This window comes from Syngnathoides biaculeatus, chromosome 19 (genome assembly GCF_019802595.1).
Source record: "Syngnathoides biaculeatus isolate LvHL_M chromosome 19, ASM1980259v1, whole genome shotgun sequence".
Taxonomy (NCBI): domain Eukaryota; kingdom Metazoa; phylum Chordata; class Actinopteri; order Syngnathiformes; family Syngnathidae; genus Syngnathoides; species Syngnathoides biaculeatus.
The window spans coordinates 6916697-6940517 of NC_084658.1; the positions used below are offsets into that span (position 1 = coordinate 6916697).

At 40.9% G+C, this 23821-nt stretch overlaps 1 protein-coding gene across 3 annotated transcripts in view; it reads left to right on the forward strand.

Annotated features, from left to right (window-relative positions):
* stau2 (staufen double-stranded RNA binding protein 2) overlaps positions 1–23821 on the forward strand; it is an 86653-nt gene that overhangs the window by 40934 nt on the left and 21898 nt on the right. For 2 of the 3 annotated variants that reach the window (XR_009792742.1, XM_061805416.1), the window contains exons 12-13: positions 5886–6250; positions 15628–15741. Coding sequence is in view for 2 of the 3 variants with exons in the window: in XM_061805416.1 (XP_061661400.1) it covers positions 5886–6250; positions 15628–15741 (479 nt within the window). In the remaining variant the exon portion in view is untranslated. Of the gene's footprint in view, positions 1–5885; positions 6251–15627; positions 15742–20544; positions 20593–23821 lie in introns of those variants that run through there. The other variant, XM_061805417.1, reaches the window with a different exon arrangement.

Consider the following 23821-nt stretch of genomic DNA (forward strand, 5'->3'; position numbering starts at 1 on the left):
TCTCCCAAGTGCTGGTGTTGTGCGTTTGCCTTGTCAATAATTTACAGATGTCAAGACATTGAATTAGAACCATACATTAGCTATTTCACTTTATTTCAAAAATAAATACTACTTTGTTTGTACTAGGATTTTTATGTGTTGATTTACACCAAATGTGGCAACTCAGCAGGCCTTTTTGTTTGACAGTGGGAGGTAAAACACAGAATACATGAAAAGTGTGAGGATCCAGTTCTGTATAAAACAGCTGCTTTCTGTCAACCCTCATTGTCTGTTAAATTTAACACCCCTTATTATTAAATCAAATGTTCTATTTTAAGATACCACTTTCTATTTGTATTTTTTTCTTTGCCTACAGTTTCCCCTTTCCTCTATGCACGTCGTATGTGAATACATTGCAAACACGTTACCCAAGACAAAAGTGACTTAATAAATGCCAGGAACTGGAGAAGAAAAAAAAATTGTCCATGTGATGTGGCACAGACAACAAACAGATCAGTATTTTAAATTTGAAGGCACTGTCATCACTCACATCCATTTGAAGGCTTTGGCTGCACTGCCTTACCCTGACTCGAATATAAAACCACAGTCTGGAAATGGGATTGTTTGAACTTTATGATTAGCTACACATAACCACCTCTCCACTGGATTTCGTTGTTTGCTCTGCGTACACACTATCTATCTCAGAACAGAGCTGTATTAATGGTATTCATGTTTTTGATTTGGCCCAGTCTGTCAACAACAAATCATTTAAATCACAGTCATGGCTGGTGAGATGTTTGTTCTTTTGTGTAAACTACAGCTTGTGGTTGTGATTTGTATTGTAGCCTTTGTATTATGTCTCATAACTCCAGAGCAGAGCCTCCTGGGAGATTCCCTTCATTTGGTGATGATGTCTGCAGCCATTCCCATTCATAGTTTGCCTCTTACTCAATATGAGGTTTAACGCCCTACTAATGAGCTTTTTAGGGTCTCCCAAACCACACACACATCAGTCATACATTCTAAATATTTGTTGCAGAAACACAACCCACAAAAATGTGTTTGTCGTTGTTGCCTTTTGAATGATGATATTATTGCCAATGCAAAATGGAGGCGCAAAGCTGTTTTCATGGCTCTCTTCTTTCTAGTAAATGTTTTCCAAGGACTTAAAAAGTACAATCTTTAAGCTTTAGAAACATGGTTTTGATACTTGCTGTTGAATTGAAAGGCTGACAATCATTTCCTTCAATTATAGTATGCCAAAGCAATTTATTTGGTTTGTTTATTTTTACTGGTCTGTGGGTCGTTTGATACACTGAGAGACAGAATAAAAAAATATTTTGATCTGAAAGTACTATGAAAAATATCTACAATCTAGCAAAAATGAGGTGAAAAACTCGGACATCTTTGGGCATTTTTTTTTTTTTTTTTGGAAGGGGAAACAATGAGGGAAAAGAAGGAGAGCCTACAAGTTCCTAGAATGAAAGCTGCCTCTATCTAAGAGTCAAAATTGTTGCCCTACCGCAAATACGGGTTTATCGCTACACATGATTCGTACACACCAAGCAATATGTGGAGAGAGACTTTCTAATAAAACATCTGATTTTAAATGAAAATCCTGTATTAAAATTAATCCAAATATAAAGAGAGTACACTAAATTCCTTGCTTCAATTTATTTTCTTTTTTTGTCCAGTTCATCTGTTAGGACAAGCAAAATCTTTTTATGCTGGAGCAGTTTTAACTGTGTCACAGTGGCAATTCTAAGCTTGCTCTGTGCTTTCTTAATATTATACTGTATTTTCGTGACCAAAAGGCAAGCAAGTCGGGCATAGGGTGTAAACCGCCTCCTGCCCGAGGATAGCTGGGATAGGTTCCATCACTTCTCCGATCCTCGTGAGGATAAATGGCTCGGAAAATGGATGGGTGGATCAAAGTTTACTGAGAATCAGATTCGATCAGTGGAACAGAACAAAGTTTCTAGCGGGGGGAGAGAAATGAAGACAAAAGACAGTGTTAATTGTAGACACCTTGCTTCCATTTTCAGTTTCCTGTTTTTCTGAAATAGGATTTATGTGATCAAAACAAAATTACAGAGCAGCCAGGACATTTTGTCATTGTCTTCTATTCCAAATCAAGTAAACAAGTGCAGGGCTCCCACTAATTAAAATAATTACATTCAGAAAAACTGTGAATTTTAGTTTTAATATATTGAAGAAACCAAGCCACCACTAAGACCCATATCACAACACTGAGAAGCGAACTCCTCAGGTGAAGACTCAGCCGTCTACCTGCACCTGTGAGAGAAAAAGCACTTGTTTGAGAATGGAAGATTTGCATATTTTGAACAGAGATGACAGATGGTGTGAAATAGGAGTGAGAGAGACCTAAGCATTTCCCAACGCAGCACACCTGCGTAGCTTGCAATGTACACGTAAATAAAAAGTTGCTGCACGGAAAAAGCTGCAGAGTTCATTACTCGTGATTCGCCAGTTTTAGTCACATGCTGTGATGACATACTGTTCTACCTGGTCCCACGTACCACATTCTCGACCCATTTTTCAGTATAATTTAAACATGAGATCTGGTCACGTACGTGCATTTGTTCAAGCAGACACTGTTCCATGGTCATCATTGTTGTTGCTTTGCTCTTTGTTATGGAAAGGAAAGTAATAACAGCTCTCGAAAATGACCAAAAAGTGCTGAGGAAACTTCACCTTACAGCGTCCAAGCCAATGCAAGCTGTAGTAGCACCTCTGACTTGGAGAAGAACTGCAGCACGTTTTTAAAACTGCGTGCGTGAGTTACGCTCGAGTATTAAGGCAAACTATATGCAGGAGAGCCGCAGTGACGTCAGCGTGGTCGCCCCTTACGACTATAAAGACACCTTAACGACGCGTTAACTGTCTACAAGGCATCTGACCGACTGATGTTTGGCATGTCAAAGAATTACCATTTAAGGTTTGGGGCTTGCCTCCAACTTGGAGCATAAATTGGTGAATTTTCACAACAAAAAAACATACCATAGAGAAAATAGACATTAGTATGATCTTGAATAGACTAAGAGAAATATCTAATGGGACGCAGTTGCCTATTAGCCATTTCCTATATAAACATGAACATAACAACTTGCTTATGACCAATCAACAGATAACAGCATCTCTCGTGCCACCCACACACGTCTCCTCTAAAATGCATCACATTTCTTCAAAGAAATACCTGTCCCAAAGTAAGCCCCTGCAACTATTTCAGAAAAAATGGTAAATCCAAAGTAGTCACCAAACATAACGTGCACTTCATTGTGTTTGTGCACATGCGTACTTCTGTCCTTTGGCTTTTGTGAGCTGTCGGATGCTGCGCTACAGCTGACACAGTGGCTTAGAGACTGGAACGGAGCCTTAAAGGAAAATGTAGTAAGAGGAGTAATTTTTCTTTTTTCAATTCCCATGGGTCCTGCAGCCAGGCTTTTCACTCGCGTTGCCACATTTCATTTCCTGCTGTGCATATGTGTGTGCGTCTGTGTGTCCATGCATTGTGTGCATGTGTGAACTATGCGAAGGTCTCGCTCAGCCGTGGTGATTTATAGCAGCGGGCTCTGGCCCTATCTGTTTTCGATCAGTCTCATGCTTGGCTCTGGCTTCCCTCCAGTGCTCCCCTGGCCCGCCGGACGCCGAACATGGGCGGAACCTCTCCAAAACTGCCTGGAAACTTCCACTGCGCTCCTTTCATTCCTGTCTTACTTCTCAGCTTTACTGCTTCTTCTGTCCATTCTCTACTTTCTCTCATTTGCCCCCACTTCACACATACAATTTCCAAGTGCTTAGTCTTCTAACAACAGCTTCAAACCGTCGCTCCCTATTGCAAACATCCCAATATCCACGCTCCCTCTGGCAGACCAGCACTCGCATGGCTTACATTCTCTGCCCCCTCTGAGCCCCCACACAATACTCTTGGTCCACAGCTGATGTCATGTTAGCCAGCATCTTTCAGTTTCTTTGGAGAATTCTCAGGCAAGTTTGTATAAATCCAGATTTAAAAGTTTCCCTCCTGACGAGAAACAAGGGTAAAGCCATAGAAGTTGTCATTGCTGACGTGGTGGAGATTTTTAGAGTATGAGTAATAGCGCCTGGGTTTCATTGCAGCCTTCGGTGCCCACTTCATTTGTAAACATTGGTCAATGGTCTCTAGATTCCCAGAAAGCTCCAACTTAAGTGCAAGTGCAGTAATCTCTCTGTTGTCTGCGTATGTGTGATGGCTATAGTAACTCAAACAGGAAGTATGCCGTCAGTCATGTGCTCGCTCCAACACTTTCTTCCCAGCTGTTGGTCCGTACGCACACAAACAAGCACAAAGACGCACACGCACACAGCTGGTCTTCCTGTCTCTGGTGACCTTGGCTGAATTTAGGAGGCTCCGCATGGTTTTCACATCCACTCCTCCACACCCAGCTCCTCTCCCATCTAAAAACCGGCTCCTTTACTTTTATCATCTTTATCCCCATTCACATTTCCCCCTATTAGTCTACCATGACTCGTATTCTTTTAGTCTGTCTTGTAGTCTGAACTGCACAGAGTCGAAAGTAGCGCAGCCCGTTGACGTTTTCCTCAGTTCACCTGTCGCACCCATTGCAGGACAATGATGTCAGAGCACTACATATGCCAAGATAAACACATGAGATTTATCTAAGTGATCTGGAAAGGAAGAGGCAAAGTCCCGTCTTGTTCGTCTGGATGGAGCTGTGTTCTGTGAAAGAGAAGCTGGTCAGACAAAACAGATGCCTTGGCCTGTTAAATGCAAATCACACGGGCCATTTGTTCAGGCCACCAAAAGGTAGTCACAGGAGGCGAGACAACCTGCTTCTCAATTCGGCGGTTAGCATTTGTTACAGGCGTTTTGACTTGAGTATCCCTTGTGGTTGGTGTGGTTTACTAATCAGACTGCAAGGATTTGTAATCGAGGGTTAAAAGATTTGTAAATAATTGGTCCTTATTTACTGCTTGCATGTTTAGTACAATTTTGTCTCCGTGACAACGTGCCCAAATCAGCCAGACAAAATGCTCAGTTTCTGAAGTGGTCCTGGAAGGTTCAAATCCCAGCAAAGGCTCATGAACAAAATCATGTCCCAGTTCTTGCCCTGTTGGGTCAAAAGTGATACATGATTCCAGCCAGCCGACTCTGCTGTTTCTCATCACTGATGCAATACTAGCTGTTTTGTTGATGTTGGTTGATGTGTCTGTGTTTGCGTTTCCGAGTGAGAAAGAATCTGCGCGCTTCTATCCCAGCGGATGCATTGGTGGGGCTCCGGACTGCCAAGCCACACAAAGTGATGGAATGACACGTTGGGAGCCAAACTACACAGACAAGCAGTGACACACGCATTTGTGCGATTGAAGTTGTATGGCTGTCATTTCAGTGGTTAATGTATGAAATTGCACTTCCTGATCAAAGTCAGGGTGGGCCTATCTTATTTTTTAAATGCCTAGAGTCAAGTAAAAAAATAAATCATGACTAAAGTAGCATTGGGATATATTAATTTCATTTCATTTCTAAAACCTAATCACTAAACAATGTGTTTTTGCTGTCATTGACCTACTATTTCTCTCAACACAAATATATTTTCCTGAGCTGCTGCACAGAGCCGCAGTGATACGAGAAATGTGTTGCCATTGTCATCATCCTGACCCATAAGATCTGGGGATTCCTGTGATTTATTGTGATATGTTATGCAGCATGACCGTCCTCTGTTTATTTTTCTTCTAAATGGCATTAAACTGACAGCCTTACTCAGCATCCACAAGCAAATTCTGAAGAGAACTCAATTTCTTTCAACTCTTATTTCTCTACAATACTGTACTTGAATAAAATGGTTTCTATCCAGCCAACTTATTATCCCTCTCAATCCTCTCAGCCCAGAAAGGTTTACTCCACCTCAGCCCTGATGTCTACCAAGAGATGGAAGCCAGCAGGAAACAGGCAGGCAGTTCCCCAGGCTCCAACGCCACCAGTGGCACTGGCTCCATCAACTACATGGGTACCAAAGACATGGGTCCCTGTGTCACACCACTACCCCCAGGACACACTCCATACTTCAGCAGTCCATCCTCTGCTCCCAGCCCGACAGCCACTATGGCTAGGGAGCTGCTGCTAAACGGCCAGTCGCCCATGGCTGATGCTTCGCTGCCAGGAAAGGGGAAGAGTCCCCCCTTGGCTTGTGGTGTTTCTGTGCAACCCGCACAGCAGCTGGAGTACCTGGCTCGCATCCAGGGCTTCCAGGTAAGCTTCAAAAAGCTGTTTCTCTGATGTCGGAACGATGTTTCTCTAACAATTGCAGAGGAAACGCTAAGGCAGCGTAGAAAACTGAACTGGAGCGCTTGTTGGTTTATAGAGACGCTTTCCAAAAACTTTGAATATCATGAAAAAGTTCATTTATTTCCATAAGTCCATTAAAAAAAGTTAAACTTTAATAAGATCGTAGATTCTACTATTTCAAGTATTTATTTTTTTTTGCATACTGTGGGCTTCCAACTTCCAAAGCTCACAAAATCGGGAATTTACAAAATTTAAAGGGGAAATCCAGTGCTTTGCATGAACAATGTATCCAATAGGTCATGTAATATGTACTCTAATTTGACAATATGATGTTAAATCCTCTCTCATTGTGTTTTGAGAAGATTTTTATTGTTAATTACGAATTTTCAGGGGCGCTCGCTCGTCAGAATCCGGCGTCATTCCGCCCGAAGAACCATCCGAATATTCACCATTATTGATAGGCACAGGTTCAAATCTGTATGGAACTATTCCTCCGTCTTCCGATCAACCGATATTGCTATTTCTTCATCAGATGAGGATAAATCTGACAAATCAGCGCTGGGCATAAATTGTGTCCCCTGTAACCGAGCCTTTGGTGCGGCACCTTACACGTCGGCGCACGTAAGTCATGTGACTCCGAATAATGGCAGCGCCCCTGAAAATTCGTAATTGTCGATAAAAATCTTCTCAAAACACTATTAAATGAAAGAGGATTTACCATCACACTGTCAAAATCGAGTACATATTATTTAATAATTGTCACCAAGGTCGACCGACTAAAGCCTTGGTGGTGTTGGTGTCTCTCCTTTCTCCAATCTTTTTATAATCGTGAGCTTCGTTTCCATGGTAATGGATTCTCTTTTGGCTGCAGAAGCATTGCTAAAAGACACAGCTTTCTTCTTTGAAACGATAATATGTAAAAAGGAGGGCGACGATACTCCTGGCACACAAACACACACAGGCATTAGCCAGACAAAATGGCAGACGGGGGACAGGCATTGTAAAGTCAAAACGTCTTGGGTCGAGACAGTCTTAGATGATATATGCAGGAGATCACGATTCCCTTAACGGTGTCTATTGTCGTGACCTATGGCTGTCATTTTGAATGGCACACACAGTTCCAGTTTCACATGAATTTGAGCACAATTGTCATCCATTGGGATGTTCAAATTTGACTTTAAAAGTACCAGCGCAGATTTGAGCAGATGGAGCATTCACAACCCACAAAAACCCACACCCAACATGTGTACAAAAAGAAAACATGTATGTATATCCATTCCTGATTAAAAACCTGCTACCTAAAATGAAGGTGCACTCTTTTTCAGAGAATGTACACATTGAGGTGCTTACTAGGATGTACATTGTGGTCAGAAAGAAATACAGAAATGTGGGATAAGTTTCTCTTGGACTGCAGTGTCAAATCACTCAGCGTCACCTTATCTGATTTCTGTTACATTACTGGCTCGCAATGTATTTAGAGTGAGAAATATACCTTGAAGGTGCTTAATTACTCGGTAAGACATAAACACAGGCAGTCCATGCACATACATACGTTGACTCAGCTCCAGATGCTTTTTATCAGTTTGCAAAAAGAAGTGCAAAAACATTTTCCCTTAACCTGGCGAGGGTTCGTTTGATCGGCTGTTGTTATTGCTCTGAGCCTTCCTGTGTGTGTGAGTTTGTGTGTAACCTGAGAGAGCTCTGCTGCCTGGCAAAGCCCAAACACACTAGCATGTATGCACAAACACAGATACGCACAGCAGGTACTGTTTAGTAGAATTGAAGAGTCAGGATAATCCTGTGCATGCGTGCGTGTGTGAAATCTGAAGTCTTGTTTATAGAATGTGCAGGCATTATTGACAAAGGACTAAAATCATTTTTTCTGTGTGTGATTCCCTCCATGCAATGTGAGGTAATAAACACATCCGTATACAAGAATATTCTTGAGCCAGACTCTAATTGAGACATGCAGGGAATATGTGTTTCATTGCGAGGATGTTTCATATCGGGAAGTGTAATGTATCTGACAGAAACTCTGTATTAAGGCTTTTTTTTAAAGTAATGTTTCTGTGGTCTAACACAGAAGAGCCAAAATGTGCTACTATTGCTTTTCCACAATACAGATGTCCTTTTATGTCACTATCAAGCAACAAACACTTTGGGTATTTTGGTGTGTAATGTGGTGATAACATCCTGATCTGATTGTTATGGAATCATGTTATCCGAGTTAGCAGATTACGGTAACCGCTCACCAATAAAAATGAAAATAACACAAAAGCGAGTGCAGCAAATGAGCTGGTGTGCATTTCAGTCGCCCAACTCCAAAGACGAAGGCTAGAACTACTTTTGATTTAAGTCTCCGATAGATGATCAGAAATGGATGAGCAAGAGTGTTTTGTTCAAGTTTACAAGTCAGATTACAGCAAAGATACTGGCTCGTGTGTGTATTTACCATTAATTTGGCTGGCGTGTTGTTGGCACTATGAATAGATGTGCTGGAAGTACCATAGAAACAAAGAAGTAAAGGGCACCACTTGGACTGGAGAAAGTACTAAGTGTCACATTGTTATGATTTCTCCTTGCTCCCTTTTTTGGGTCATCTCTAGCACGATGACAGTTAATTGTCCGACATTGCTACGAGTTGTGTCGTTTGAATATCTTGAAGGGTTTGACCGCGCCATTGCAGCCACCAGCTGCACATTTACACTGCCATAATATGACTTAATAGCGCCATCATCTACTGCGACCACTTCACTTTATGAACCTGGCACCTCGTTCTGAAATAAATGCCACATTTTGATACAGGCAATCTATTACTAATGGGATTGTAGTGAATATTTATGCCATTAAATTGCAATGAACCCATGATATCATATCTGGACTAAGACTCTCCACCTGTTTTCTTTTCACTGGTTGTTTAAATTGCTTATACTGGCACATTCTGATGAAACAAGAACCGAACATAGTTGTGGAAAAAATGGGAATTATTTGTACCTTGTAACAGGTACAACAAAAATTGAAGAAGTTAGTTTTTGATGCAGACATCCGTTTGGCTACATTCGTTTGGGTGGTGGTGGTCTAAAACTGCACTGATTTATAATGTTTTATTTTTCTAAACGTCATTATGATTCATTGCATTTCCTCACAACAAAAGATAAACTGCTCCCTCTGTAACCACCCCAATTGAAAATGAGCATTGTGGTGTTTTCATATTGTTGTAGATGTTGTTTCACTGTGGTACTTAAATAATTCAATTTTCTGTGGTGTTTGCAGAAACATCATTTGCATAATTGCATGCTTGTTGCTTCATTTTAACATATGTTAAAAAAAAATGCAGCACTTTGGATGCCTGATTCCCTCTGGTATAAAGACATACAGTATTTGTTTGTTCTAAGGATGCTGACCTATGACATATCTCAAGGAGGCTATGTAATCGTGGGGGAAAAAAAAGGTTATTCTTATTAGGTTATAACAATATAAATAATTTTTCAGAAGTTGTGGGTCTTCTAGAAGAAAATAGCACATCAATGTTATGCGATAAACAATACAAAGTAACTGACAGGTGGCAAGAGTATTTTTGTTTTCCAGCATCAGTTATTAATTGAAACTTTCTTTACGTCTAGTTTTGTATTGGAAAATAGGTTAGCCATAATACGTTTTGTTTGGGGTCAATATTTATATTCAACTACAGAGTTGTCATTTTAGCCCCACCGATAACAAAAGTGTAGCTTTTGCACTAGCTCTTTTTAGTTTAGGCTTTGTTTTGGTGATTGAAACTCTGGTGCATTTATGTGGTTTGTTTGGTCAATGCGAACGCTACCATTCAAAACCCAAGACCACACTGAGCAACTCAACATATCAAGTTCAACTGTTTTCTGTACTGCTTTGTACTCACAAGGGGTGCGGGGTTGTTTTATAGTATTTGGGCCAGCATTTGTCCGGGATTCCCATTTTGTAGATTAAAATCCCCAGTTAGTGTCCGATTGGATCACATCTTTCCACCTGCACTATCCATCAGCAATAACACATCTCAGATAGCGATCAGTTCTGGTATCTGGCCATTACAGAGCATCTTGTGAAATCGTCTGGAAGGATGGGCGGACCTCCTTTTCGCAGCGGCGGACTCGATAGAAAAGCACATACGAACAAAAACACATCCTTGTCAGGTGGCGAGTGTGATCGCCATTCAATGCGCTTCCAGGATTTCTCACACTCTTGCCTTGTTTGCGCTTCTCTCCCTCCGCTTCCTTCTTTGGCCGTGTTGAGAAACCACTTCAAATAGTGCCGACTACCTCTTCTGCCTGCCTGGCACTCAAATCTTTTTCCCTCTTTTAGTCATCTTTTTCCTGATCTCCAAAGCTGTCTCTGATTTATTTCTCTGCATCAACATCAAACGACTGATCTTGTCCAAAGACTCAAGAACAGCACCCTTCTTGTCATCACCTCGCTCCTCGTCTCACTGTTTACTTTGGAAATTGTTTTAGAAAATACATTTTGGGAAGAAGGCTTATCCTACCCCATTAGTAGGTGATGGCTTCCAGCTGCGCAGTGTAGCATATTTCTGTGAATAGCAATCTTCGAAAACAACTTTTGTCCGTGATATAAATCAGACAGTTAATGCAGTCTTGTCTGAGTTTGCAGTTGCGGTGCCTACATGGTGGCCCTGCGTGGGCGTTTGTGCATCTGTGAGCCCGAATATGTGTGTGGGGAGACTGTTTTTATACCACAATCAAGCCCATTTGCAAACACTAAATAAATAGGGGGGGGGGGGCAGAACAGCATTTTGTGGATTTTCCTACATATCATAGTTTTTTTTTTCATGCCTTTGTTTTTTTTTTTTTTTTTTTGATAGTATTCATCATATTTCGGCCAACTCTCGACACTAAGCACATGGCTGGTCTTTACATGAGAAGTTGACATCTGTTATCAAACCTTGTACTTTGTTTAGAATTGAGTTGATTTTCTCATTTGGGATTTTTTTTTTTTTATATTTTTTTTTTTGTGCGTTTGCACAAACTGGCCACGTGCTCTCATCTGGCTGGCGTTCTTCCACCAGAATAATTTTTTGCAGCAAACATTACCCCAAGCGCTTTCATGATAATTGAATAATAACTGTTGTCTGTGCCCAGTCTATCTGGACACATAGCAAGACCAGGCATAAAATAAGGCAGTTATGATTAATGGCTTTAATCTTTTCTTTTCCGACTAACAGAACCTATTGTTGCACCAAGAAGTGATTAGTACTGTGTCATGCACAACAATGTGTTCCAACCTCACAAAAAAATTCCTCTTCTGTAACTATCATGATGTTACTAGGCAACCAGTGGAAACTCCAGCAGATAAAAGATCTCAAATGTAAATAAGGGAGATTCACAGGCATGCTGAAAGACTCCTAAAAATGGCCTGGCCAGAGTCATGGAAATGCTTTTTAGTTCCCTTGACCAAGCATTAGAAAGAAATCACTAAGGTGGTATTGTTTTCATCAACATACCTTGTTGTTTTGTTTTTTCATTAGAATGAGTTTAAAAGAAAATTCCACATAAATTGAGGTGATGAACCCATCAAGCAGCAATTTATTTTTTTCCGATAAACTCGTTAAAGGTTTGACGAAGCCATTAAGTGTTGATCCGAATCCAGAAATAAAATTTTCTATTTTCCCTTGCCACAGATTAATATATAGTCATCTGTGTTTATTTGTAAAATCTGACATTAGCAAGTAGCCTACTTAGTTAAGCCTAGATTTGAACTGCAGGTTAAGGTGCCCATTTCATTAGAATTCATATGTCCAATTTACATGTATGTTTCAAATTACATATCGCTGCCTGTTTATATATATTTTCAAGTGACCCATATCACCGTGCTTATAGTTAGTAAAGAAAATGCCAATGATTGAAAGCAACAACACTGAAGTCAAACATACAGTAATTGCTCCATTGACTGCTATTGTTGTCATTATTTATTGATCGATCCACAGGTGATGTAGCCTATTTTTAATTAGCATTACAATTACATATGAGGTGACCCACACATTTCTTCTTCCTTCGGCTCAAACAAACATAATGTGGTTAGTAGTCACAGGCTAGCTGCCATCAGCCAGACGTCAGCGCAGCTCATTGGGAGGCTGGTCTGCATCCATCTTGGAACACTGCCACCTCCGCCATCATTCGGCACCGCGCTGCGTGTTTAAACTTTTAATGGAATCACAACTAGGCGCACCATGGTTTGATTTGGCGTTGTCAACGACCACCTAACTGACCTTAGGCGGTGCCAGTCAGTGGAATATCTTTCCTGTAAACAGAATCTGTCATTAAATGCAGACGAGTACACTGACGCATTATTTGATTCAACAACTGCTGCTATTAATCTTCAATACTTTTCTGTAGCACTCATCATCACCTGTGTCGGCTGACGTTGGGTGAGCAATGTGGTACACCCTGGACTGTGCTTTGTACATCGCAGGACACACAGAAATAAAACATTCACTCCTGTAGAGTGCAGTTTTCAATGTCCCTAATATGTTTTTCAACTGTGGATGAAAGATGGATGACCCGTGCAAGTACAGGCAGAACATACTCGCCACACAGGAAGTCTGCCACCAACATTCAAATTTTAACCACCAGAATCTGAAGATTACAGGATGACCAGTTCATATGCATGAAAACTGCATCAATAAGACTATTGTACGTACTTTAGGGTTGAATCTAAACAATGTAACCGTAGTAGTAGTAGTACTTACTAGTAGCCACATTGGATTTTTGGTTTTAGCATTTTCAATTATGGTGTTGCTTTCTAATGTACACAGTCATTCGAGTTGTCTGCCCTCAACACTTTGAGTGACTACACACAGTCTAATTTGAGACACTTTTTTGAAAGTTGTTTTTTCCCCCTCAAGTACCAGCTGTGTTTACCCCCAAAGTGCTACCATTAGGCGTAGTGAAAGGTATATTAACAGTGTGCTTAAAACACTCTTGACCCCTGAGGTCTCCTCTGAAGTGGCTCGGCAAGGACCTCTAATTGCTTTTAACTAACAATGACAGCATTCCTCCAGCGAGGGGGGGCTCATTTATTATTGCATAGCCAAAGATAATCTTTTTATCTCGGCTCTCCTCAGCCTGCCCCCGCTACATTCTCTGGATTGTAGACATGGTAGACAAGTCATACAACCGTAATGAATGGGCTCCGGTCTCAATCTGCATATCAGTGCAGTTAATACAGTATAGATTTATGCATGCTGCAAGGGCACTGCCAACGCATTTCATTTCCTGTATGCTCTTCAGAGGAAGAGCATTTGAGATGGAGCCAGCTTTTGAGGCCAGATGTCAGAGGTCGTTCCACATTAGTGCTGCCGATCAATCGCAGGCCTTGCGTAACTCTCCTCCCTCTTTTGTCTGTAAAGGAAGTGGATTAAAGGCTTGGACCTGGGATGATTAGTTAGGCCTGTTTAGAATGCATGCACTCACAGATGCCTCCGAACTCCAACACAGAATAGCCCAGTTTGTTTACCTAATCCAAACTCATTTGTTCTATTTCTGCCAAATCATCACAAATAAGATGATTCCATGGTCCCTCATTCTGATGAATCCGATGGGGCCTTGAAGTAATCAGACACTTTGTCTCTGCCATCAACAAGCCACCATGAAAGAAAGCCCTCCAGGTGATGATTGGTGACCTGCCAAATTTTGCTGTTTTCTAATCCAGAATTTGGCTGGGGGTTGGAGCCATGTGATGTTTATTTATACAGTCAAACATTACATAGTGTGTCAGTTGGCACTGCGGACCCACAACAGCAATGTTCCCAGATTAAAATCGCTTAATGAGCCAAAGAGCGCTGACAAAAAGCATGAGAAATGGAGACCTTCATTGACTGCTGTCAGATTTGTGAAGGGTGTGTAGAGAGAAGTAAAAAAAAAAAATAAATAAACGCTTACAATTTAATTGTACGATTAATAAGTTTGGTAAAATAAGAACATTTGTTTTCATCTGCTGAATTCTACTTTTTGTATTTTCTAAGCAATAAGGTGCATTTCTCTGCGATCTAAATATTTTTATGCTTTAAACAAGCAATACCACATAGAGTGTAAGAATGCAGTATGTATGCTCCTTATCTCTATCCCTCTCCCCAAGCAGCCTGGATGTTTTATCACAGATTAAACTGTCAGAGTAGGTTTTTTTTTTTTTTTAATGCGGGCCTTTTTACAGTATTCTTGACTTGTGCACTCAACAGATAGCATTCCACAAATTAGCACTTTTGGTCCAGCTCCTCAAGCTATACACGTCTGCTCACTCATGCATGCAGGTGTAGCTGCGATGGCTTGTCTCATGTTCTGCACATTGCATTGGTTCCCATCCCACGTCTTAACTATTTGTTCATGCTCTAATGAGCCCATGTGTCTTCTTATGTAAACGATTATATGTTATTCAAGGAGCACAGTTTTTCACTATGATCATTCAGCTCGATCGCTAACAAATTCCTCTGGCAGCCTTCAGCCACAGATCATATACAGTACAGCCTTGTATGCGGGGAAAAAGGCATATTTCATGACTGAAGCTCTAATAAATTTTAATTTCTTTCTTTAAAGCCAATAATAGTATAAAGAAATGTGCTCCTACTGCATTTTTTGCACCACAGATGTCTTATATTAATGTAGGAATATCATAACAGTAGACGTAGACTTGAAGCCGTTTCATCGCTTCACTGCGCACAATCATAAAAATAAAAAATGTTACCAGACGGATACAATGAATTAGATGGGAGATTTTTAGACCTGCTAGCTGTGTTTATATTTTTTTAAATATCTTTCTTAATCTATAGCACTTCAATCCTTGTTATCAACTAAATATAATTGCAGCATTGCAGAGTAACTGATAGCGTTGCTGGCGATTTTAGGCAATTCATTGATCACTATCATTATGACTTCCACGATGCATGGTGTCTTTTAAAGTTTTCTGATTCCTTTTATCAAGATGCTCACAGCTTTACTGTGCATGTAGGCCAGAAAGACACACACCCACACCTACACACGCACACACACACAAGTGATAGCCATTAAAAAGTAGGGCAGACAAGCAGGCAGTGTTTCCAAAGCACTTGAATCTCAGGAGTAGACTTTCCCAGAGGAGCATCCTGTCATAACAGTCTTGATTGCACAGCATTCAGGAATGCTTGCAGAGTTCACCTTTCAATACTGACGGTCTACTAGTGATGTCATAACCCCCCCAGTCAACCACCAATATCCAAATCCTCACATGCTTTGCCACCTATGTGTGATCCCAGCATTGCAAGCACATTTTGCCGTCAAACGTTGCCACTGCTTCATCCCTTTGTCTTTGAACTGTTCCAGGTGCAGTACAGTGATGCACAGAGCGGCAAGGACTTTGTGACCTATCTGACCCTGTCTCCTGTGCAAATGACTTTCCACGGCACCGGGAGCACTCTCCAAGCTAGCCATGACCAGGTATGTTTACTTATATGCAAGCAACACTTGTTTGCTTGTACGTAAGTAATGATCAAAACACTAAATGCTGTTAGGTCAACACGTATCATGATTTTAATTGCAACATTGTGAAGGCATTCGCTTCCAGTTTGGGGTTGTTCACTTAACTAGTTGGTTAGTCAAAAGGTTGATAAAACATGTTTCCACAAAAGTCACAATGTCACCACAGCCTTGAAAAAAGTATCCGTCATGGTTAGTCATTGAACATTGAATTAATACAGATACAACGAAACATTTTTATATAGTATTTACACAAACCCAAAGACAACCCAAACATGAACTGCAAGTCTGGCTTTACAGGCTTACTAATGCTCAAAGTTTGACATAGGAGAGATATGATTATTTTGTGCTTGTAGTTTGTAGTGTTGGATTGCATTGCATCATACTGAGAGGGGTATTTAAAATATTATGAACATTTATGATACTCTCTCGCACCAGTACCTTTTTTTTTTTATATGGCTCTTGTATTGGATCTCATTTGATTCCACGTTAAGGGGAATCATTTTGTGACCGTTCAATGGATGATGAAAGTTGATAAATGGTAAATTTGCATTTGTATTGATTTAATAAAAACACATCACTTTTTTGTAATAATAATCTACAAAAGTACTGTACTCCGTCATACTTAGATATCTAAATCTGATTTGCCATGGGATTTCGTTGTGCTGTATTCCATTTTGCACCACTATGGCCGTGCCTCAGGTTTTTTTCGTGATCTTTAATCTATGTGGGGGAGAATGGAAAGAGCCTCTTCACTTGCAGTGTGCCTCAACATTTTCCCTCCTTTTTTGGTTTTCTCACTGCAACACTCTCTCGCCCACTCCTTGTATTCAAGAATGAGACGCTTTGTCGTGTGTTGCCCAAGCAGAAAACCTCTTGCTTAGATTCTATCATCTAAACATGGGACGCCCCTTTGTTCGGCAGTCTTCAAAGCTTTAATAAAGGGCCAACCCTGTTCTGAATGGGACAGCTGACAGGGGGCTAGTGCCGCCGCCACCGCCACTAACAGAGAGCCAAGCCAATATAGGCCAGGCAGGTCTGCGTCCTCAGAACCTGTTGTTGCCAGGAGCACTGGGGCATGACCGACTGTTAGGGAAGGCCTTTTCTTTTCCTCTTCTCAGTACAGTGAGGAGTGCGGCTACAATGGGAGCACCCAACAATGAGGGGTCAGCATCAGCAACCCCCCCCCCAAACTTTGACACATGAACAAAATAGTTCTAAAGGCGTCTTTGATTTGCTCAGTTTGCTAAAATTTTCCCGTATGCTGCTGCCAGGATCAGTCAGTCGGCTGTTGACATGAATCTGTTGAACTTGCTGTAAATCCACTGTCGGACCTGAATATTTTTTTCCCCCCTGAATAACAAAAATGTAATGACTATTAGACTGGTTTCCTAACATAAACAGATCCAGATTAACAGATTCAAACCAAAAATGTTTCCAAAAATGTCACAGTCCTCACAGCGTCGCATAATTTATATTTCATTGATTAATTTAGACATCTAATTTTGACCTGCATGCAAGCGGAAATGCGTATTTGACGCACATCTGGGGGCCTGTACAGATTTTAAAAGAGCTTTTTTTAAAAAAAATATTTTCATTGGTTGATTATTGTGATGGACACCCGTAAATGTATGTGTGCCGGTCAAGACCCCAAGTTTCAGATAGCATGAATCTGAATCTATCTTGAGCCTTGTGAATCCACATTGATCTGTCTGTTCGGCCAGTTTTGGTTTATATGTTTCCTGTGCCACACGTTGGCCTTGACAAGCACACACAAACACTCAGTTGGCACTTTTGCGTGCACAATCAGAGATTGTAAATCTGATTTGATCGTGGGTTCTGTGAGATAACCCTAGTAATATGTCTTTGTCGATCCAGTTTGAAGTAATCCTGGCATCTTTTGTATGCTATATATGAAAGACAGCATGTATATTAACATTCCCTACAACCCACGAGAAAATATACAGACAAAAACTATGCTTATTGGTTAAATCAACCAATCCCTTTTAGTCTTAATTCTTTAATTATTTCTAACCCTTCTATGCTTACATCTGTCTGGCAGATATTGTTGCATCAGAATCCACTTTATTGGCCAAGTGGAATTTTTCTCTGGCAATCGGTGCTGCCCTGGTACAACATTCAAACAAAGAACTGCAAAGGAACAAGATTCTGATTCTGATCATATCCTAGATGTAAAAGATGCACACTTGGATATTGAGTGCAGCCAGTGTGACCACAACTATTGAGTAATAGCAGATATGTCATTTCAACAATGTTCTGCTATTTATCTACAACAGAGACGCAAATGCAGCCAAAGACAACACTGGGTCTGAATGCCATGATTCCTCGCTTTTTTGCAGACATTCCTGAAGTGATAGTATTTGTTTGGGTGTATTAGACGGAGTTGCATATTTGAGTCTTCCCGACCCTTTTATGCCAGCCACTCAGTCGGATCTGCCAAACACATGCGAGCCTGTAAGGAATCTTGACATTGTCATAGGCTTTCATAAACTGCACCGTCGACAAGTTTTACATTTTGAACTCAGCCTGCCTGTAAATTTTAATTACAGTGGTACTTTGACTTATGAGTAGCCCAACTTAGTTTTCGGGGTACAAGTCGTGACTTTTTTTTTTTTTGTGTTGCAAGCCAAAATGTTTTTTGCAAGTGCTTTTCAGATATACACCACAAATTAGCAGTAGTTGTAGTGGCCCGAGTGTTCTTAGCAATAGTGGTGTCAGTGTCCATTATTCAGTCCAGTACTAGCACTTATGTGCAGAAGACTCCCTATGGACCCCGAAGCGCTGGATAAGGTTGATCATACATCGCCCATTTATACTTTATCATCAAATTTCTGTCTCCACAGACATTTTTTTCAGTTTTGTTAGATTAACACTGGTAGAGCCCATGGTGAGCAGTCATATTTTGATGTCATTAGAATTTTTTTTTTTTTTTTTTTTTTGCTAGGCTGATTTCTGTTTGTTCTCCAGAGCTGAAGTAAGTCTCTGGCAGTCAGTCTGTGGCGGCAGTGGGACACCAGGGGGGCTGAGGCCCACTGGGCTGTATGTGAGGTGTCGGTGATGCAACATGAGCAGCCGACAATCGAAAATGACAGGGGTGACTGTTGTCTCCCACCAGACTTTCTCTCTCTCTCTATGTATTTGTGTGTATGGGCTTCTCATTGCGTGCAGTAATGTCCTCAGCTGAGCCACCGCCATCCCCGGGGTCCTGTCTCCCAAATTGTCAGCTGTGGCTGATCAAATTTTCTGCAGCACGAGCAAATTTCGCTGATTTCATTTGACATGTTGAACGTGGTGTATCTGGATAAATTGCTGTCATGCGTTCGTGTAATAGGGTCCGCTTTTGGGAAGTATTTACTCTGTTTGCCAAATGTCCCTTTTAATGATCATAGTTTCACAAAGTTCGTCTGTTAGACAGGCAATGCCGTGGCCATTCATTTGGCACATTTTGACCACAAGAAGGAGTCCAGAACTGTGAATGTTTTCAGGATCGTTGTTTGTTTCGACTGTGGGAAGTTTCGTATTGAACCCTAAAATTAGTTCTGGAGGAATTTATGAGCAGTATTAAAGGAGAACCCTGGTAGTGGGGGTAGTGGGGGAGCGCTTTTGAGAAGTCCTGGAGGAACAAAAAAACAAATTACTGGATTTTATAATAGTTTTTACAACATAGCCAATGTTCCCATGGGAAAATTGATATCACAATAACAGTGTCCAAAATGACCACGTGAGGATACGGATAAAAGAAATGAGAGGAAAAAAATAGCATCTAACACATTTGTGTTGCCATTTATCTATAAATTCCATATACAGTACATGTATATATAATAAAAATAAGCAGCCCTGTACACTCGTGTATATTTGCAAATTTATTTAACTTGATAAAGTTGATAGTTCCATATTTAATTGTGGTTACCTTGATTTTGAGTCAAATTAATTAGAAGCATGGTAGTTACTATATAAATTAAAATCAGTGTGATAACATTTGAAACAAATTTGATCAATATTTATGTAAAACGTCAACCCTTAAATCTCTAGAATAGCGCTGTTGATTCTTTTCTGCCATTTGTGAACTTGAGTGTTTAAAAAGGCCGACAGCATAGGAACATGCTTTATTCGTGTGCCTTGATCTATGCTGAAAACAAAGGAGACACAGACAACCTACTGGACATGAAACAACACCCTTGCTGAAAAGGGCTTAGCATTCTTGTCGGGGATCCGCAACTAAATGACATCACACTCACAGATGGCCGAATATCCCATAATTCAGAAAGTCTTCCGAACGACTGGTCACTCCTGCCCTTGTGACAACGCCCACTGAGACTTTGAAGTGGTATTTGTGGAGTCTCTTGTGGAGGCCCGCCATGTTTGTGGAGAGTGTTGTCGTAATGGATGTACACCATGTTTTTGGAGGCTTTTTTGGCAGGGCTTGTAATTTGTTGGAGTTCATCACTGCAGGCAATTGCACTGGGCTTGTCACTGTCATGTTGTTGGAAAATAGTCCAACTACAACATCATATATCTTGTTGAAGTCGTGTTCTCTTGAGAACATGTTGCTTATGACTGAAGCATGAAGTGACCGAACTTGACTAGAAAGAAGGCTTCATTAAAATGACAAAGCCCCTTGAAGATTCTATTACTTATTTGGCTTATAAAGATGGATCAAGTGATGATGCAAAGTATTATAGAGGTCGGATTATCAACGAGACCCATGTCTGTGTGTGATGACTGCTGCGTTGATTTTCTCAGATCCCCCGTGGAGCGCAGGGGAACAGCAGGTGAGCGTGTGTTTGATGTCCTCCTTCCCCACTGGAGCGCAGACGTTACCCCAGGCTGGGCTCCTCTCAGGGGGTCTCGCTGAAGTGTTACCCAACCAGGCAGGCAGCTGTCGGACAGCTTCTCTTCCTTTGCTTATCCGTCTTCTCTGTCTGCACTTTATATGCCCAAACCCTGCACCTGGATGGATCCTAAATCATTTTATCTGATGAAAGAGTGGTCCCCATCTGCATTGACACTTCCTGGAAATTAGGAGCATGGTTTTGCAAATTAGGGATCCGGATCCAAAAGGGTTTTTTCTATGTTAAACATATGTCAGTGTAAAATGTTGTAAACAAAATTTACTGATTATCAAGCTGGTCCAGGTTTTTCCTCTGCATGTGTTCTTTGGGGCATGTTTTTGATAGGGTTAGTAAATTAATATATTCTGTAGGCAATGTAAAGCAATGGATCATATTACCACATGTTGGGCCCCGGGGAGGAAGCACATTTTCTAATTTGGGTCTTGAGCTAAAAAAAAAAAAAAAAACAGAAAACATGTGGGTAAGATCTGCATTACAGTAATTGGTGAAGCGATACTTTGCATACACTGTGTGGCTTAAATGTGTAAAATTAGTTGTATTGAAATGCAGTGTAAATGCAAATGGAGATTGGACCCAGACTGTGAGCAACAGTCTCTACCAAACAAGTGACACAAGTCTCACTTCTAAATGGTGATGGGGCACGCACACTACACAAAAACAACATGGGTCACCGAGGACATTCTCTTTAATGAACACGCACACACGTGCTTTTCCATTTATTTATGATAACCATCATTCTCACACAGCCATTATAAAGAGTTTAAGTTGTAAATATACAATACACTAGACATAATTATTCACTTCACATCCAGTTGGCTTCCGATAGCCACCACATCGTGTTCGCTAATCCACCTGAGCTGATCTCTGCTGTTTTGAAATAGCAAAGCTAAATCGCTCTCACGTGGCATTTTATGATACTTTTGCTGAACCTTTTTTCCAGTGTTGACTGCAACATTGACACTGAGGTGACAGGAACATTCCGGGAATATTTCATTAAACTGGTATAGTATCCAATCTGCCTGGGTGAGTTTGTTTGGTTCCAGAGAAGATAATATCAAGGTCAGCTGCTATAAGGAGGACCATATGCCTTTCTGGTTCTACCTTATCAAAAACAATAGTAGACATCGTGATAGCTGCAGAAAAATGCATTGGTTCTCTTGACTTCACTCGGTGAGGCTAATCGCCTCCAACCTGTTCACACCTATCAGACTTGCCAAACTTGTACATAATAACTATGAATGTTTTAGACAGAGCCTGTTTTAGTTATTTTCAAATTTCCTGCTGTGGTTAAAGTTGTAATCAAATGAAGGCGCTCATAGATTGTCGGAGGTTGCCATTCCCACACTTCATCGCAATTAGCTTGCATCACACAAACCCTGCGTGAGAGCTACACCTCCCCCGTACTCCCTTAAAGAAGATGGTTAACTTCTCCCTCGCAATCGCCACCTCACCCAGGACCTCCACTGTCAGACCCTCTGAAGAGGGAACTCAGTCAAGCATACACAGCACCATCCATCACTCACATGTGTCTGCACACATGCCCTCTTCAGGAAACACCCTTCAGACCAGAAGATTAGGGAGTGGATAGGAGCAGTGAAAGAATGATGGAGGAGGAAGGAGATGGGTTACCGATCCATAAAGAGGAGCGAAAAGGGAGAAGGGGAACTATAAAAAAAAAAAAGTGAAGCGAAATTGATTTAGCGGAGATAGGAGAGATTGATTGAGACAGCCGATGATAAAACAGGAGATACAAGTGAGTCTTTTTTCCCCCCAGTGGGAGAAGAGAATAAACATGAACTTGCCCATTAGGAGACTTGTTGATAGCTCCCAGTGGCCCTTTAGAAGCATTAGCATGTCTATTAAGCATTGACAATAAACACACATTACACACTTGAGTTAAATTGAGCCGGATAGACTGTTAAACTTTAATTGAAAGATGGGCTTGAGGATTTTGAAATATAATCCTACCTGCAGCAGGGCTGACTTGGTCCCAGTGATCAAGTTTTCCTTAGCATAAGCGGTTATATCCAGCTATATGCAAGAAGACTTGTTTTGGTAACTAAAGGTTCCATTGTGGTGATGCTTAACCATGCATCAACTACTGATAATTAAAACTCAGTTAAACTCAAGTGATGAAAACTGTGTTTTTAGTCGTATTTTACCAACGGGGGGACTTGTTTGCTTATATTTGTGAACAAGTTTATTTGGAGGGTAGCAAGCAGATTGGCAAATGTGAGTATACAAATGAGTTGTTCTCCCTCGCTTTTGGCTTTGTATTGGTCACACCTCTGTGATGGCATAAAGGTAACAAAGCGTTACATTCATTATCGCCTTCGTGCCAAGAGGAGCGAGATGTTTGGGCAGCAGCCGTGGATCCGTGTTTTACTCAGCGTGATTTCCCACACACACTAATTTAGCATAGATAATGCTTTCAAACCCATCGCACCTCCCTTTAATCATCACCTTGATGGGAGGCTGAAGCCAGCCAGGCATTTAACTGCCAACCTACCTACCGCTCTTTGTTGCATCTTTGCCTCATTAGCCTAATGTCATTTGACACTAAGTGATAGTGGGACTCGCTGAAAAGGTCCCCAAGATAGGGGTCTTTCTAATCGTCGCCTCTGGTTTGCAATCTGGCAGCGACAACGTGTGATGTGTGGCACCTGTGAAGAAAACGCCTTTTCGACCAACCATTAATGTGTGGTTGGTTGAAAAGGCATTTTACTCTGCAAATGTTAACATTTCTGCTTTGATTCATCATAAATTAACCATAAAATTAATTTGTAACAAGTAAAATAATTGTAAATATTAATTAATATTAATTTAAAAAAAATAGATACCTGCTGTTCTTGCTTTGGAGGCCTTGGACTCTGAGAGAAAGTGTGATAGACGCATTAAAAAAACACATTAAGATAAAAAAAAAAACAGGGACTGGGAAAGTGGTGAACTTTATCAAAAGAAGTCATTTTTAACAAATAGGAAGATTATATGACAATGAGTATTGTTATATTAACATAATTCCCGGCCTACAGAGTGCACCTGGTTACAAGCCTCACCGAGTATATTTGGAAATTAGGAAAATAGGAAATACCATTTGGTACCTACATATGCCGCAGCTGTGTAAAAGCCGCAAGTACCCACAAGAAAGACGATACACAAAAAGAGTT